Source organism: Myotis lucifugus, unplaced genomic scaffold (assembly GCF_000147115.1).
Source record: "Myotis lucifugus unplaced genomic scaffold, Myoluc2.0 scaffold_56, whole genome shotgun sequence".
NCBI lineage: Eukaryota > Metazoa > Chordata > Mammalia > Chiroptera > Vespertilionidae > Myotis > Myotis lucifugus.
In genome coordinates, this window is record NW_005871104.1 from 5,986,915 (window position 1) to 6,000,302 (window position 13,388).

Below are 13,388 nucleotides of genomic sequence, written 5' to 3' on the forward strand. Positions count from 1 at the left end.
CACACAGAAATTTAATCCTTTCTAGAAGATAACATGATTCAGAACCACTATAATTGTTTATATTCGATTTAAGGTATTCACTGCACAAATGCTAAGCATGCCAGTAATCAGACACAATGACCTAAATCCCATAAAATCAAATAGCAGGCAATGGAAGCATGCTGATAGATAACCCAGGTTCTAGAATTATCCGACAGGAACCATAAAATGATTACAATGAACATGTTCCAGAAAATAGATAAAAAGATGAAGAATTTCGAGGAGAGAAACCAAGATGGCAGCATAGGTAAACACCGGAAATTGCTGCCTTGCACAACAACTTCAAAAATACAACTAAAAGACAAAACGGACATCATCCAGAACCACAGGAAGGCTGGCTGAGTGGAAATTCTACAACTAGAAGGAAAGAGAAAAGCACACTGAGACTCAGAGGAGGTGCGGAAGTAAAGTGCAGAGGTACGGAGGCGCACATGGAAAGGGCTGGCAACTGAGGACATGGTTGTCTTTTTCAATCGGGAGGGAGTCTCAAGCTCCCAACTGCTCTGAACTCCAGTTCCAGGTGAGTCTCTGGGGACCCAGACTCATAGGGGGAGAAACTGGACTGTCTGGCATCGGTCAGAACTTGAGGGCGGCTTTCTCTCAGAGGTGCTTGCAGCGATTACTGGGACACTGAGACTCGGGGCCTCTTAGGGTAGGACTGAGGAGCACCCATAGCTGCTTGCTCCACCCTGTTGATCCCCTGAGACCCCGCCCCACCCAAGCTGTGCGCAGAGGCTTTTGCATATGAAAGGCCTGGCCCTTCACATTCTGAAAATTACCTAACAAACTGCAGCTGGGTCAGAGAGACCCAGAACTTCCAAAAGAAGGCCCAAGGCCCCACAGCAGCTTGCATTGCTTCACAGCTGGGCCTCATCTGGGCACCTCGAAACCCCAAACAAAGAAGAGGAATCTGCAGATCTCTCCATAGCTCCTGATGGGTAGCCTCAGGCAGAGGCTAAATTAGCACCTCCTTAGAGATCCAAGAGCCAGTGTACCCAGTGGTCAGAGTGGGACCATCCAGATTACAACTCCTCAGATCCATAAGGGACACACTCAGGGGGCAGACTCAGTGAGCACCAAAGCCCCTCTGAAGCAAGTCTTTCCCCAGAAGGGTATCTCCAGCACAGAAGTTCTCCCACCGTAGACACAGCTGATTCTCACAGCCAATTGGCCTGGAGGTCAATTCCTCCCAGTGATACCTACAACAATCAAGGCTTAACTACAACAAGACTGTGCACAAAGCCCACAAACGGGTGCACCAAGAGTGTCTACCTCAGGTAATTGGGGAGGCTGAGCCACTGGGCCCTATAGGACACCTGGCACAGAAAGCCACTCTATCAACACAGGGAAGCATAAAAAATGCGGAGACAAAGAAACAGGTCACAAATGACAGAAATGGAGGAAAGGAAACTACTGGATATAGAGTTCAAAACCACGGTTATAAGGTTTTTCAAGAATTTTCTAGAAACCGCCAATAAATTTAGTGAGACCCTCAAGAAATCTAGTGAGACCCTCGAGGTTATGAAAAAGGACCAACTAGAAATTAAGCATACACTGACTGAAATAAAGAATATTATACAGACACCCAACAGCAGACCAGAGGAGCGCAAGAATCAAGTCAAAGATTTGAAATACAGAGAAGCAAAAAAACACCCAACCGGAAAAACAAAAAGAAAAAAGAATCCAAAAATATGAAGATAGTGTAAGAAGCCTCTGGGACAACTTCAAGCGTACCAACATCCGAATTATGGGGGTGCCAGAAGAAGAGAGAGAGCAAGATATTGAAAACCTATTTGAAGAAATTGCCAAAACCGGTTTGGCTCAGTGGATAGAGCGTCGGCCTGCGGACTGAAAGGTCCCGGGTTCGATTCCGGTCAAGGGCATGTACCTGGGTTTCGGGCACATCCCCAGTGGGAGATGTGCAGGAGGCAGCTGGTCGATGTTTCTCTCCCATCGATGTTTCTAACTATCTATCTCTCTCCCTTCTTCTCTGTAAAAAATCAATAAAATATATTTAAAAAAAAGAAAAGAAAAGAAAACCTATTTGAAGAAATAATGACAGAAAACTTCCCCTACCTGGTGAAAGAAATAGACTTCCAAGTCCAGGAAGCACAGAGAACCCCAAACAAAAGGAATCCAAAGAGGACCACACCAAGACACATCATAATTAAAATGCCAAGAGCAAAAGACAAAGAGAGAATCTTAAAAGCAGCAAGAGAAAAAAAGTCAGTTACCTACAAGGGAGTACCCATACGATTGTCAGCTGATTTCTCAACAGAAACTATGCAGGCCAGAAGGGAGTGGCAAGAAATATTCAAAGTGATGAATGCCAAGAACCTACAACCAAGATTACTTTATCCAGCAAAGCTATCATTCAGAATTGAAGGTCAGATAAAGAGCTTCTCAGATAAGAAAAAGCTAAAGGAGTTCATCACCACCAAACCAGTATTATATGAAATGCTGAAAGGTATCCTTTAAGAAGAGGAAGAAGAAGAAAAAGGTAAAGATACAAATTATGAACAACAAATACACATCTATCAACAAGTGAATCTAAAAATCAAGTGAATAAATAATCTGATGAACAGAATAAACTGGTGAATATAATAGAATCAGGGGCATAGAAAGGGAGTGGACTGACTATTCTCGGCGGGGGAAAGGGGTGTGGGGGGTGGGGGAAGAGACTGGACTAAAATTGTACACCTATGGATGAGGACAGTGGGGTGGGGGGGGGTAAGGGCAGAGGGTGGGGTGGGAACCGGGTGGAGGGGAGCTATGGGGGGGAAAAAGAGGAACAACTGTAATAATCTGAACAATAAAGATTTAATTAAAAAAATAATAAAATTAATTCTTATAGTGAAAAGAAAAGATGAAGAATTTCTTCAGAGAATCTTTTTCCCCATCACCATCCCCTCTATGCTCTCTTCCCCCTCCACCTCCCCCTTCTCCATATGCCCCTCCTCCAGTAATCACCACACTGTTGTCCATGTCTATGAGTTCTCTCTCTTTTTTCTTTTTTGCTCAATAGCCCATCCCCAAGATACCCACCCCCATCAGCCTGAAAATTAAATTAATTGAAATTAATTCAGTAGGTAAGTGTAAAACCAGATTAAACACAGCGAGAGGGAAGATTAGACAAAAGAGAAGAAAAGATTCATATTGGCACAGAGGGGCGATGGGGAAAGAATAGAAAACGCAGAAACAAGCGTAAGTGACGTGGGGAACACAATGAAAAGGTCTAACGTGAAATGGGATTCTAGATGGAGAGGAGTGAGTGAAGAAGCAATAATTAAGGAAATACTATTAAATACATCAAGACACAAATTCCAAAGGCTCTGTGAGCTCCACGCAGGATATTCATAAAGAAAACCAAAGCTGGACTGAAGGGGATCAGGCCGCATAAGGCAGCAGACAAGGCACAGGACCTGGGCATGTGTCGGCTTCAGGAAGACCGTGTGTTCCAAGAAGGAAAAGCCGACTGCCGTGTGAGAAGAAAGGAAACCAAAAGCTTTGAAATGTTCTCTTTTTTTAATGTAGAAGATCAGTGTTAGATGCCAGATCAAGGTTCAGAGGAAGAAAGGAATATTGACACCATTGTGATGAAAACAACGCCGGGTTTTCTCTAGTCTTTAAAACAGAGAAGCCAAATAGGAAACATAACTCTCTGCTACCTGTGTGCAGCTGGGCGGTGTTCCCCTCCACGGAACACTGGAGAAAACGGATGAGTTCTGTTTTGTAATGTGTATAAAGTAAATGATTCTCTTGCTCTCAGTTATTTTTAGAAGAAAAACTTAATTGAATAATTTGGGGCAGGGAGCATAACAAATGTGTTTTGAGAATTGTTATAAAGCACAAACAATGGAAAGATTATTCTTTTAAAACGTGACTCTTCAACCAAATGACACAATTTGTGGAACTTTTGTGAATGTATTGTGAGAGCCACTGGTGGAACTGATACGGTCAATAGCATGCAACCTAGTGAGGAAATGTCCACTGAGAAACTTGAGTATAAAATTTTCTGTTATTCAATCTGTCCTACATAGTTCTAAAATAAATCGTGTTCGATTCCCTAGGGGAAAAAAAACAAAACCTGGTACATCATATAACACTGATGAAAAACAAAGACAGTTAAATATTAAAACCACCAGGAAAAAAGATGCATTGCTGATATACCTGATAAGGGGTTAATCTCCAAAATGTATAGGGAACTCATACAACTTAACAAAAGGAAAACAAATAACCCAATTAAAAAATGGGCAAAGGACCTAAATAAACACTTCTCCAAAGTGGACATACAGAAAGCCAAGAGACATATGAAAAGATGCTCTAAGTCACTAATCATCCGAGAGATGCAAATCAAAACAACAATGAGATATCACCTCACACTTGTCAGAATGGCTATCATCAACAAATCAACTGACAACAAGTGCTGGCGAGGATGTGGAGAAAAGGGAATCCTCATGCATTGCTGATGGGAATGCAGACTGGTGCAACCATTATGGAAAACAGTATGGAGTTTCCTCAAAAAATTTAAAATGGAACTCCCATTTGACCCAGTAATCCCACTTCTAGGAATATATTCTAAGAAACCTGAAACACTCATTAGAAAGGATATATGCACCCCTATGTTCATAGCAGCACAATTTACAATAGCTAAGATTTGGAAACAGCCTAAGTGCCCATCAGCAGATGAGTGGATAAAAAAATATATATATATATGAAAAAAAATATATGGCCCTAACCGGTTTGGCTCAGTGGATAGAGCGTCAGCCTGCAGACTGAGGGGTCCCAGGTTCGATTCTGGTCAAGGGCATGTACCTTGGTTGTGGGCACATCCCCAGTAGGGGGTGTGCAGGAGGCAGCTGATCAATGTTTCTCTCTCGTCGATGTTTCTAGCTCTCTATCCCTCTCCCTTCCTCTCTGTAAAAAATCAATAAAATATATATATTTTTAAAAACAAAAAACTATGGTACATTTATACAATGGAATACTACGCGGCAATAAAAAAGAAAGAACTCTTAACCATTTGCAACAGCATGGATGGACCTGGAGAGAATTATGCTGAGCAAAATAAGCCAGTCAGAGAAAGGTGTCACATGATCTCACTCATATGTGGACTCTAATGAACCAAATAAACTGATGGTCTAAAATAGACCCAGAGTCATAGAAGCATGAACAGACTGTTAAACCTTAGAGAGAAGGCTCGGGGGGCGGGGCGAGGGAGAGAGGTGGGAAGAGATCAGCCAATGAACTTGTATGCATATATACATAACTCGTGGACACAGACAATGGGGTGCTGAGGGCCTGGGGGAGGGGAGGGGGTGGACAGGAGCAGCTGGAAGAGGTTAATGGGGGTAAAGGGAGGACCTATGTAATATATTCAACAATAAATACATTTTTTTAAAAGGTGCATTGTCTTTAAAGTATCAAAAATAAGACTTATAGCTGACCTTTCAAAGATATAAGGCAAAAACAAAATGGAATGACGCCTTTTTTAAGCACCAAACTTTTTATTGTATGTAAATCTATATGCACTTTTTACTTGCAAATATATATATATATATATATTAAGAATCAATAAACAACACTAAGAGTTGATGAATACATAAGAAAACATTATCTTGTATCTCTCTCATAAAAATGAGGGTTACATTCTTAGTCACACAATCCAAACTGCGTTTCTTAAATAGAACTATCTTGGTCTCAAAAAATGTATGCAGCTTTGAAAGAGGCTTAACTTATAATCAGGATTATTTTCTGCTTTGGAAGAATCTGTTTTAAAAATATAAAGCATCACAGATTGGCATGAAAGATAAGGTTAATTGAGACATTTCTGTGTAAACTGCTACTAGTTGGAGAACCTGAAACCTAAGTAATAATAGGTATTTATCTCAATATGTGTTATGATGTCCTTATATAAACAAAATCTAATCATCCTTCATATCATTACAATATGTCACAATACATCACATATTCTTATACTTTCTGTGAAAGTATAGCAGGAGTCAGGGCATAAAATGGATAAATTTCAAATCCACTGTGTTTCTTAAAAATATATCCAGCCTGGCCAGCATGACTCAGTGGTTGAGTGTCGACCTATGAACCAGGAGATTACAGTTTGATTCCCAATCAGGGCACATGCCTGGGTTTCTGAGCTAGATCCTCAGGAGGCAGCCAATCAATGATTCTCTCTCATCATTGATGTTTTTATCTCTCTCCCTCCCCCTTCCTCTCTGAAATCAATATATATATATATATATATATATATATATATGGCTACAATGTTATATAGACATTCTAAAGAATAGAAAAGAGAAAATATCCACAACTTGTAGATGAAGCCACCACATCTTTATACCAAAACCTGAAAGAGATTTTTAAAAAGGAAAGTTATAGGTCAGCCCCACTCATGAACAAAGATAATTTCACTTAGTCAAAAACAAGTAAAATAGAAGAGACAGAAATTAAATAGTAGGTACCTTCGGCAGATAATGACATGGAAGGAATATGAAGCAGACGTCTAGAGCGCTGGTAATGTTCTACATGGTGATATGGACAGCACCCATTTTAAAATTAATTGATCAAAATGTATGCACTTGATATATGTATATTTTTGTTTTAAATGGTTTTTATTATGCAGTACAGGAAACTCTTTTCATCACCTCCTCCATTTCACTCTCCTGTGCTTCGTATGCTGTAGTTCCTAATACTGAGAAAGTACTTAATAAATATTTGTTCAAAACTGAACAAACAAATCTTTTGTTAGAGATGTAAAACCTCAGACCAGGATCAGACATGCATCCAAAATTTAATATATATGGACTTTTTAAGCGAATGAATGAAAACTCGGGGGGTGGGGGGGAGAGTGAGTGCTCTGCCAAACCTTTTTTTTTTAATCTTTATTGTTGAAAGTATTACATATGTTCTCCCTTCCCCCAATGACCTCTCCCACCCTGCCCACCACCCCCAGGCCTTCACCACCCTATTGTCTGTGTCTATGGGTTATGCATATACGCATATGAGTTCAAGATCAGCCACACCTTCTTTATGTCAAAAGTGCTTGTGAGGGAAGAAAATGAGAGACCTAGTAAGAGAAACTGACTGAATAAACATGAAATAAGAGTTAAAGACTGAGAGGAAAGTAGGAGAAAGGGGCAGAGATGGTTTGGGGAAAAGATGGGGATGAAACACAAGGAGATAAAAGTCTCACAGGGATGTCGAGCTGCTAGAGCCCAGAGGACAGATAATGACATGGAGGAAATATGTCATTCCCAAGTATAGACTTAGCTGCAAAAAAATTGGAGAGTCTCTGGGCAGAAAGTCAAGATCCAACCAGCTTGATACGGAGCTTTCTTTTCTCACTGATACCACATCCTCGTCTTTTACTTCAGGTCCCTGAGCAAAGGGTTGGGCCCATGACTTGAGAGACAGGAGTCCTGAGTTCTAGATTCTGCTTTGTGGTGATACCTTAAGCCTGTCATGCCACTTTCCTGGCCCCTATGTAATTAATCAGTAAAATGAAGGGAAGATCCATTAGTATGTTATGCATCTACTTCTTATGAATGAAAAATCTCCTGGTACCATTGAGGTTTCCCAAAGAGTTCTGAGGTCCCTTCTTTAAAGCAAAAAGAACAGACTATTACTTTGCAATAATAATTTTTTTATCCTCATTGGAGGATATTTTTTCCATTGATTTATTTTAGAGAGAGTGAAAGGAGGGAGAGAGAGAGAGAGAGGATCATCAATGTGAGAGAGACACATCAATTGTTTGCCTCCTGCACATGCCCCAACTAGGGTCAGGAATCTGCAGCTGAGGTATGTGCCCTTGACCAGGAATCAAACCCATGACCCTTTGGTCTGTGGGGCAATGTTCTAACCAATTAGCAAAACTGGCCAGGGCTGCAATAATAATTTTTTTAAGGTAGAAAGTGCATCTCTAAGTTGTGTGAGGAGAGGCTGGCGGTAAGCCTCCAGCTCCCTGGAGGAAAGGCTCTTCTGTAGTCCCATTTTCAGACCCATATTCATCATAATACTTCAGCACAATTAGGCAAGCTACTCAGTTGCTCCAAATATCCATCTCCCTTTACAAAGTGCCATTGAAGCCTGTCAAAGGAATGTGGAAGCATCCAGCACTCTCCTCTGTGAATGTCACTATGGTCAGAGGCTTGGTGTTGGGTTGATTTCATTAGCTGGCTGGGGACAACATACTCTCACCCGATTAACATTATTCCTTTCTCTTCTTTTCCTCTCTTCAGGCCCCTCATGAATCTTTTTTCTTCTTTCACTTGTTCAGCCATTCATCCTTGCAGGAAATATTTACTTGAGTGCCTTCTATGTGTCAGGCCCTGTGCCATGTGCTAGATATAGATCAGTAGCAAGCTGGGTAGCGTCCCTTCCCTCAGAGATTGCCTTGACCTTCCCTTGCATGCCTTTCATCTGAGTTGAAGCAAAAAATAGTGGAAAGACTCCTTTGCTCTCATCAGGGTACCTGTATTCTTGTCCCAACTCTGCTACTAGTCTAAGGGGTAAGTCACTTAACCTGGCTTGGTATAATTTTCCTCTTCTGTAAATAAAAGTGTTGAACAAGCCCGGCCAGTGTGGCTCAGTGGTTGAGCAAGAGCAGTCTCTAAGAATCTCTTGCATAGGTTTTCCCCAGTAGCTCCTAACTAATCCTCCTGTTTTCATTTTGCCCCTTCCCTCCCCCACTTTTTTAAACACATTTTTATTGATCTTAGAGAGAGAGGAAGAGGGATAGAGAGATAGAGACATCGATGAGAGAGAGACATCGATCAGTTGCCTCCTGCTCTGTGGATCAAGCCCGCAATCCAGGCATGTGCCTGACTGGGAACTGAACCGGTGACCTCTTGGTTCATGGATTGACACTCAAGCACTGAGCCACAGTGGCAGGGCCCTCCCCACTTTTTTAATTTTAAATACAGCAGGCAGACTAATCTTGTTAAAATGTTCAGTCAGATCTTGTTACTCCTCTGCTCACATCCCCCCAATGGGGTGCACTCGGAATAAAACCCGAAGTCCTTACTATGCCCTGGAGGTAGTACATGATCTAGTCCCAAACTACTTCTCTATCCTGGGACTCTTCCTTCATTCACTCCACCCAGGCACACTGGTCTCCTTGATGTGTCTTGCACACTCTCAGCACACCTCCCTCTCACAGCCTTTGCATTTGCTTTTCCACTGCCTGGAGAGCTCGCCCTCCCCTCCCTGAGGTTCACATGACTCATTCCCTGACTTCCTTCAGTCATGTGTTCAAATGTCTCCTTTTCGGAAGCCATTCCCTGATCTGACCTCCCTATATAAAACTGCCCCTTCGTGTCACTCTCTGTGCTTCGTGTCCCTTTACTGTGCTTCTTTCTTTTCCATCTTTATGATTGCTTAATACATCATAACTTACTTGTTTATCTTCTGTCTCCCGCCACTAGAAAATACACTCCATTAGAATAGGAATCTTTACCTACTTTGTCCCACTGCCTAGAATAGTGCCCGACATAGTAAGTGCTCAATAAATGTCTGTTGAAAGAATGAATTTCTTCTAATAATAAAATAAGTCTCCGTGTGTGTCAAAATTTATTCCTACCTAGAAGGATTCAAATCTGGCTACTGGGACTATGAGGGACCAGTCCAGTATTGGAATTAAGCTACACAGAATACTTGCCAATAGAAATGGACCATCAGCAGAAACCAGTCCATTCCCTTCCATTCGGGTTTCTGTTTCATAGCATGGTAGTTTCACAATAAGATGAGACCTGAACACCATTTCTTTTATGCAGCTTCATGTGGTGGAAAGAGTAGGCATTACTGTCCTCATTTGGCTCAGGCCCAGAAAGTTTGGCCATTTATCCCATATCATCCAGCCTTTTTGAGGCAGAGATACAATAAGAACTTAAGTCCCTGACCTCCAAGCCTACAGTTGTTTATTTTCAATAGTGACCTACACAAGACAGGAAGATCTGGGTGTACTCTTTACAGGCAAAAGAAATATGCGAGATATGGGGTAAAAAGTGTAGATTCATAACCATGAGGAGCTTTTCCCACTGAACCTCTGAAGGGTTTGCATGTTCCAGGGGTTCAAAGTATTATTTCTCTTACATATTGTCATATCCCCGACGCTTGGTACATGCTCAGTTCATGTGTACTGATTCAATAAAAGTAGGAGCCTACTAGATAATAATTATTCTCGGGTGATAATTACTCTCACCTCCTGCAGAGGCCACAGCCTCAGAGACATTCACACCCACAAAGAGCAACACCACACACACACACACACACACACACACACACACACACACAAACAGCAACCCTTGAAGGAGAAAAAAAAAAGAAAAAGTAACTTCTACACACTGTATTCACATCTGCCTGCACAGGTGCTTCCTAACCAGATGAGGAGCAAGGACAGAGTTGCCAGCTCACAGTTTGTTTTGGTACCTCAAGGGGTACAATGCACCCCAGTTGTGAGTATGCAAAACAGAGTTTATTCTGGTGTTATTATTTATTAATTATTGTATTTTTCCATACAAACAACTATAAACCTACCCTGTATGCTTCTGTGGACAGACACCCATTTACAAACACAAATGCACATATGCACTTAACATTCACTTCAGAATTAGGCATTTTACAAATCATAAATCAATTTATGTAGACAGAAATATACAAGCTTGTCTGACCCAAGCATACTCACAAATGTAAAAACACAAGTACACAAACACATTCATGAAGATAATGTTTACCTCAAGGTATGACTGTAAAAGTAAATGAGATTATGTGAAGTGCACAATAATACCTGGCACATACAAGGCATGCTAATAAAGGTTAGTGATCAATAGATACATGATCTAAATTTGTATCAGACTTATATGAATACCCACCTTCCAAGCAACATTTTCTTTCCAGTCACTATTCAGGACCTCATGGAAATTCTAAGTAGCTCATTACTTTCTGGTGTGCAGGAGCCAATAAAAAAAGGAAGGAATGTGGGGTGTGCTATCATCCTAGGGGCGGGGAGGAGGCTGGTGAACAAAGCTTTCCTGATTTTGTTTTTTTTCTGGGGAGAAGGCCTGGACTTGGAGGGAGCTGAACTGTTATGAATTATTCTAGAGAGAACCAGCCTCCAAAAATTCAAAAGAAGGAGTCCCTAGAGTTACTGGATAGGAGGGAGGCTCAGTAGGCTGAGAGGGAGAGACCCCACAGTCCCAATCCATTCAAATCAGCCAGAAAACCCTCAGAGACCAGCAATCCATTAGAGCCCGGTAGCTTGGAGAAAATCTGATTAACTCCACCTCCCCAGCTGAGCTCTAGAGTGAAATGTATAGCTGGTTTCTGACACTCAAATAAGGTGGGAAAACAGAAGCAGGAGGAAGAAAAAGCAACGGGATGGGAGTGGTAAGCACTGAATACCTGTATGTACCGCTTGGCCCTGCCATTATTTTGGAGCAAACCACAGCTCCCTGTGGCTCTGGTTCCCCAGCTTATAAGATGTAAATGAAACTGTCTCCTGCCTAGCTGGAAGATGGCATGTCTTCCTTGTCTCCCAAAAGGGTGTGAGCATGAGGCCAGGACTGCTCCCTCTTGATCCTGGAAATTGCTCAAGGAATTTCCCCTGTTTTCCTGCTGCCGTGGCCCTGGGGGAGGGAGGGGGCGGGGGTGCCTTCTTTTATCGACTAGGCTTCTTTTTGAAACCTCTCTTTTTTTTTCCTGGGGCCAAATATTATAACTTCAGAGCTCTAAAGAAACTCAAGGACCTGATTCAATTCTTCCCATTTAAGATGAAAAAAATGAGCCCAGAAGTATGTCTGAACTGGGGCCCATGGATTTGTTTTATTCACATACAACTACATTCTTTAAAAAACAAGACATTGTTTTGAGAGACCTGGAGAGATTAACTCCATAACTTCCTCTACCCCACCGCCCCCATGCAAAGGAGAGGGAAGATGGAATCTCTTCCAGCACTCTAAGCGTTAAACTCAACCCAGAGTCTAACACGCGATTGGCCAAGCACTGGAAAAAGATCTGGTTTTTGCAGCCATTGGCCAATGAGCATCTCCAGTGGGAGGGTTTGAAGATACTAAGTAGTTTTCCCCCCTTTTTTTCTCTCTCTCTCTCCACCCCCTCCCCTCGGCCATCGCCTGCCCCCCCCCCCCCCTCCAATCCCCAACGCCGCCAGTTTGTTAAATTAATGCAGTAAGAAAGTCTGAAGATCTGAAGGAGTCCCGGCAAAAGGAAGATGGGCGAGCTCAGAAAACCAAGATGCATCTGAAGCCTAAGGTTCCTGAGCCCCGCGGAGTCGCCATGGACCCTGGCAGCCCCCGAAACTTGCCCTAAGCTCCCTCACATCTGCAGCCCTGAGCAATGGGACACCTTTCCTGCAGTGATCATAACTTATTCGTCGGGGGCCAGAGAACAGGAATCGCAAGGCGACAGCAGACCGACACGCAGGCAGGGGAACGAGATTCCGGGACTCGGTCGCGATGCGCCAGCCTGGCATATTCTCTGGGATTTAACTGAAGGCAGCACCGCCAATCGCTTCCCCTCGCCCCTAACCCCCTCAGCATTAATCCCTACTCTCACTACCCAAGATGCTTGCCCCATCTAACCGTCCGCGGCTAGCGCTCTGATCTCTACAGAAGATTTTTTTTCTTGCATGAAGCTGGCCATTTAAACAGAAAAACGGGTAAAAAAGAAAATATACCCACCCCCAAACGTGCCTCCCCAGCGCCGCAGGGAGCCAACAGACACGCTGGAGTTTAACAAGCAGCAATACTCTCCGCGCTCTCCAAAATCAGGGCTGGACGCTCTCCGTGGTGCTGAAACGCTTCGCGGCGGCGGCGGCGGCGGCGGCGGCTGTCCGTGGTACCTATAGCCCCCTCGCTCCAATTTCCCCTGGGGCTTTTTTTTCAATAGCGCTCGCTGGTTTTGTAAGTACCAATTTGAAACATTTTTTTGGCCTCGTAACTCGTGGACTACAAAGCACAAGGACCTGAAAATGTACAGCTTCAATACTCTTCGACTCTACCTTTGGGAGACCATTGTATTCTTCAGGTATGCAATTTTCTACTGACCACATCGCTCTGATGAAAATGGGGGAAAGGAGCACGGAGGCTGACTCTGTCCGTGATCCCCTCATTGGGGTGGGGGGATGCCGTACCCCGCTGCAATCGGGTCCTTCCATCCGCCGGCCCCCCCCCACCCCGCCCTCAGGGTGTCTGGCGTGTGCGTGGAGGTCTGAGACAGTCGTTGCTCTGGCAGCTGTTTACCTGTTTCTTGTGATTTGTTTGTCCTTCCGCCTGCTACACCCCCACCCCATCACTGGCCCCCAGGACCCCTGCATTTGGCTC

The 13,388-nt window shown here is 43.1% G+C and overlaps 1 protein-coding gene across 2 annotated transcripts in view; it reads left to right on the forward strand.

Moving 5' to 3' along the window:
* Positions 1-12,947: 12,947 nt before the first annotated feature.
* The window catches only part of GLRA1 (glycine receptor alpha 1), a 63,563-nt gene continuing 63,122 nt past the window's right edge, over positions 12,948-13,388 (forward strand). The window contains exon 1 of one of the 2 annotated variants that reach the window (XM_006089112.3): positions 12,948-13,092. In XM_006089112.3, the coding sequence (XP_006089174.1) occupies positions 13,037-13,092 (56 nt within the window). In that variant the 5' untranslated portion in view covers positions 12,948-13,036. The remainder of the gene's footprint in view (positions 13,093-13,388) is intronic. The other variant, XM_006089111.3, reaches the window with a different exon arrangement.